Source organism: Carassius carassius, chromosome 12 (assembly GCF_963082965.1).
Source record: "Carassius carassius chromosome 12, fCarCar2.1, whole genome shotgun sequence".
Taxonomy (NCBI): Eukaryota; Metazoa; Chordata; class Actinopteri; order Cypriniformes; family Cyprinidae; genus Carassius; species Carassius carassius.
In genome coordinates, this window is record NC_081766.1 from 30,444,527 (window position 1) to 30,449,828 (window position 5,302).

A 5,302-nucleotide genomic window follows, 5' to 3' on the forward strand; every position below is an offset into this window, starting at 1 on the left:
CATCCATTAGCACATTTAATTTGTTGCCTTGGCTCCTCTGCAAGATCATGGAGCATGAGTACAAACTCCTACTGTCTGCAAGGCATCTGAAAGGGGTCTACATGGTTATAGCTTCCTTTCCAGCAGCTCAAAATGCTGAATTCAAATGTATGAACAGACTGGTACAGTGTTTCTCAGTTTAAGGCAAGTAAACAAGTCTTGCATAATATTTTATACATCCCTTAAGATGCACACATTAATTTTTACTACAGGAGCAGTCACATTCATCACCAAATTGGTCGTTTCAGGACCAGTTTTCACATGATGAGTTTTAATCCATTTGATGCAATAATAAGCAATTCAAGTCTGATGAACTGACAAAACTCACCCATGATAATCTACAAAGGAATATTTGATGTCACTAGTAACACTATTAATTGGTGTTTGGCCAAGGTAACTGATGCTTGATGTTTTATCACATTTTTAGCATGAACTGCCTAATTAATCAACCAAAACAAAAAATATAAATTCATTATTTAATAAGTTTTGATGACAAAGAATTTACTTTTAATTCAAAGTCAATATTTCAGGTTTATGACTTTCAACTTTAGATTTTTAAGTCTATTCAGATTTTTATGGTTTTAAATTTTTAACATTTTTTAGCCTCACATGCCATGTCGTTTTTAAAAAGAAAAATTTCACACAAACCGTGTGAAACTGCATTTGTAAATGTTCAACAAAAATATATTTAAAATGTAATAGATTTAGGTCGAGTAAAGAGTGTCACATAATATAACTCCTTGTAGCAAACTGACGATAACCATCTTATGGCATATATATATACAGGAAAATTATGAATAAATACTTTATAAAGCCTAAAGAAATAACATATACATTTTGTTTGCTATAGTGATCTATTATTGAAAATTGTAAACAATCATATTTCATGTCACTGCGATAAAACTAGCTTCTGTTCTGGTTATAAAGTTCTTAATATATCCTCAGCAATTCTTTACAGTTATCACAGTATAAAAACAACAGGGACAATTAGAAATCAATGGGTTTATTTTTGGGTTATAAAAAGTCTAAGGCAGACAAGACAGAGAAATAGACTACAATGTTAAAAAGGCACAATAAATTACTAAGTTTCCTCGGCTGTGCCACACAAAAATACAAAAGCCTTCCCTCCACAAAACTGGAGCGTTGTTTATCACTCATTAAGGCAGACTTTTTAGTTTGAGGTTTTCAAACAGAAATCTGAGAGCTGTGAGAAGGAGAGTCAATCTGAAAACTTAAACAACTCTTCTTCTAAAATAAAAATGCACCATAACAGACATAAAGCAGCCAGAGAGGCAAATCCTTTGAGTTTTTGTGTTTATGGCATGATGTATTAACTGACTGCTTTGTGCAATTGTTTTCTCAATTACACATCATGGCAGTGGTTTTCTTCTCTTTTTTTCCCCAGCAGAAATGTCACGGGAACAGGAAAAAGCCTGAGAAGACAAATTTGGATTGTTAGATTCAGTTTACGTATCGTTTAGTTTTTAACCAAATGTGATGTTAAACTACTCCTTACCAACGGCAGCTGCCCATCACGGACCCTCACAAGAAGGAGCAAACCTTCTGTGTCCTGAAGGGGTTGGTGCTCGAAGACACACCGTTCAGCAGAGGATCTTGTAGGGCGTTCTGAATGCAGAACTGCTGAAGCTCTGCAGCTGCCTGAGAAACCTAAACATACCAAAAAATAAAAAAGCACATCTTACAAATTTCTTGGAAATGGAAATATTAAGTGGGTCTTATACACAATCAGCTTTAATGCTGAATACATGATGATGAAGATACACACACATATACATATAAATGAGTGCCATATCAGAGTAATGTGTATTTCTTGCCTAAATTTCTTAAGCATAGAACAAATTTCTTTTTCAGTGTCTGCTTAATACTCAGTTTGTCCAATAGCCATTAGTACTAACGTTACTTCACAACAAAATACAATTATTTTACTGAAACAACGGAGAAGCCACTGAAACAAAGCTAACGGGCTACAGGTCCACGCCCGAGCACAAGCCGGTGGCTAACACACTAGCTTCAGTTTCCTCAGATATTAAAACATTCATAGAAACAAACCGACCTTTACTCTGTTGATGTTTGCTTCGAAGCGCAACTGCTGAACGATTTTCTTCATCGCAACAATATTTGATGAGCCCGACATGATGTTTGATATTTCTAATCGATTTGCAACAGCGAAAACAAAAGTTATAAGCAGGCGGTTTCCGGTTGGTTCAGTCCGGAAGAAACGTTAAACGAGTGAAACGATTCCCTTCGCGTATTTCCGAAACTACTATGACGAAGGCTTTGCTCGTGAATATTAATAGAGACATGACCTTTCATTTGAGTTATGCAGCGTAAACTAATTAATATTCATAAGATAAGCTTTCAGCGTAGTAAGATTGGGGCATAGTACAATACCTACTTGTCAGCGTCAGCCATTTAGCAAATCAGTTGAGGGTAATGGGCAAACGTAATTAATATTCAGAACCTAGTGAAAAAACTAATGGGAATCGCGAAAGTGTTTTTGTGTCGAATTCAGAACGTACAACCAAAACCTGTTGGCTACCTGTCTATGGTTGGCTACTACACTGCTCACGTGATACCTCATTCCATATTCACAGCCGATTGGTAGAGCTTTCAAAACTATTTCCCACAGCAACCTTTGAAGAACTAAATAATCCCATTTCCTATCAAAACACTGGATTTCACCTGAGAGATTTCATTTCATTCATGATAACGATTTTGTAGGTTTTGCTGAATTTTTACTCTAATTTGATCTTGTCTGACAACATTTTTTTTATCCTGTGGTGCAATTATCGGACTGGGTGCTTTGCCGATTTGGTAGGTTGTTGTTTTCTTTCTATAGGGAATATAGGATTGTTAAGGCGTGCTTATATTCAATGTATTAAAAAAAAATCCATAATCAGGATCTGAACATTTTATATGGTATAATGTTAAAACTGATGCATGACATATAACTAAATTATATTTTTCAGGTTGGCGGCCACTATAGAGTGAAAGATCAGTCAAAAAGATCTGCTGAAAGTCAACGTCCATTGTTAGTATTCTTTCTCTGGAATGAAAAAGCAATCATTCATGACATGAACACGTGTCAGGTCCTACTCATTGTCAAAATCATACTCTAAATTTAATACTGTCACATGGAAGTGATGTTGATGAAGTTGAAATTATGCAGCCAAGCAATGATCACAGATCATTATCTAGTCTTGTGCAAACTTAATATAGTTAAAACTAAATTCTACTCCTTTTTACAAGTGTGGTAGAACCATCACTTCTACCACAAAAGACTGCTTTGTAACTAATCTTCCTGATTTATCTCAATTCCTTAGCACATCCCAAAACTTTATGATGTAACAGAAACTATGGACTCTCTCTTTTCTAGCATTTTAGATACGGTTGCTCCTTTATGCTTAAAGGGTAACTAATCCCCTGGTCAGAGCCTTACTCCACCCACTGACAATCAGTGGCGGAGCTAGACTTTTAAAACAGGGGTGGCAAGGTATTATTTTGGGGGGTCAATATACAAAGTGTTCAATTACACTAAAAATAAATTATTTTCCACAAAATGTATACAGATTAAATTAAAGTTGTTTATTTTCCAAAATGTACACAATTATATATGTATTAAGTATACAGCAAAAATAGAACAATTTGCTTGTTATTATTTACCATGAGTACACCGTTACTAATAATACAAATACTAAAGTAATACATTACGACAAAATCTGAGTATATTGAGGTCTAGCCTATTTGACAACACAAGGAAAATTGCTTAAAGACGTCTAGACATGTTATGTTAAGTGCTAATAAATTGTATGTCTACACAAAGTTACTTCAGTACTTCAGTACATCTCTACAGTCACATCTACTATCAGGGATGCAAACACATGTATGGTCAAAAAAGAGAGAGGTTATTGAAGCCCTCGCCCCGTGGCAAATATCCAGATACTTACATAATTGTGATGAATTTAATCCTTTGTAAGTTATCATTTTGCATTGTAAAGATTACAGTTAACACCTTTAAATATTACATAAATGTATTATGTATTTTTATAAAACTTAGTGAGTGAGTGTATAAATCAGCAGCAAAAAAGAATTCTTGAAAAAATCTGCACAGTAACTTTATAAAATCTAAACATGTTAATAAAAACAAATTACTATTAGTATATAGTATATTTATATAGCCTACCAGGCACGTGCACAGGTAGGGCTCAACCTGTGCAGAGCACATGCCCTTTTTGCCCTTATACTCCGAAGTGCCCTTTTTTTGGTGGTGTTTTTTTTTTTTTTTTTTTTATCGATGCTATTGGTCACCCTTTACGTCTGTTTTACAAATATTTAGCAAATGAAAGTTCTTAAAACGAGCTTGTGTAAATCTTATTCGATCATCAAGCTGTCAGTAAGCTGATAACTCCGCCCCCTCTATATTCATTGAATCAACTGAAGTTCCACAGCAGCCACACAGTAGACAACAGCTGAGCTGAACAAAGTTTTGCGAAGGGTAAATAAATATCTTGTTTTTTGAATAAGTACTACTAAACACTATGTCTATAAAGGCTCATATTTTATTTATTTGATGTCTGACTGACTCACTGACTGAGACGTGGGACGTCGCCTGAGAGAGAGGGCTAGCATTTGCCATCTAGTCATAGCCAATACATAGCCAACACTTAAATAGCTTGTGCATATAGTAGCATTTCATCTTTTATAAAATGCGATTTTGGCCAAATGCACTTTACCACAGGAAAACCTGAGCGCTCCGTCTATATAGCTACAAAAACTAGTTTGTAACCTGTAGATGAAAATGTAATGTGATGCCGGTTTTAATGACGAAAAAAATAATATTTCACATTTGCACACATTCGCTGGTCAAAAACTATATATTGATAATACAACAACATATAATTTGTTTTTACCATCGGAAAATCATAACAGTTGCGCCCCCGTTTCGTACTGGAACTTACACAAAGCGACGAGTGATCCTCGTCACCTAGATAACATATATTTCTAAGAAATTTCTTCTTTGATTTATGATTGCTGATACACTTAATTTATTAACATTTAGGCTAATCATGTTATGGTATACTCTCCGCTCGTCCTCACATGTATAAAATGTAGTAAACATGGTTTTACTACAGTAATGTAGTAGTAACTAAAAAAAAAAATACAGAAGATCACTGTGAAATCTTTATATTTTATCATGCAGAATGTAATTCATGATTCATTCCAAGGCTTCATTTATTTGATC

General features: G+C 34.6%; 1 protein-coding gene across 1 annotated transcript; it reads right to left on the minus strand.

Annotated features, from left to right (window-relative positions):
* Positions 1-1,026: 1,026 nt before the first annotated feature.
* LOC132154303 (guanine nucleotide-binding protein G(I)/G(S)/G(O) subunit gamma-5-like) lies at positions 1,027-2,309 on the minus strand. The gene is made up of 3 exons (XM_059562854.1): positions 2,114-2,309; positions 1,556-1,707; positions 1,027-1,472 (listed from the first exon to the last, which is right to left on the minus strand). The coding sequence occupies exons 1-2, from the start codon at positions 2,192-2,194 to the stop codon at positions 1,582-1,584; spliced, it is 207 nt and encodes a 68-aa protein (XP_059418837.1). The 5' UTR covers positions 2,195-2,309; the 3' UTR covers positions 1,027-1,472; positions 1,556-1,581.
* Positions 2,310-5,302: the final 2,993 nt, after the last annotated feature.

What these genes read in the sequence shown, in the direction of transcription:
- LOC132154303 (XM_059562854.1), bottom strand. Translation starts at nt 2,194, where the DNA reads ATGTCGGGCTCATCAAATATTGTTGCGATGAAGAAAATCGTTCAGCAG. An exon ending in CAAACATCAACAGAGTAAAG is followed by an intron (nt 1,708 to 2,113) that starts GTCGGTTTGTTT and finishes TGGTATGTTTAG; the next exon opens with GTTTCTCAGGCAGCTGCAGA.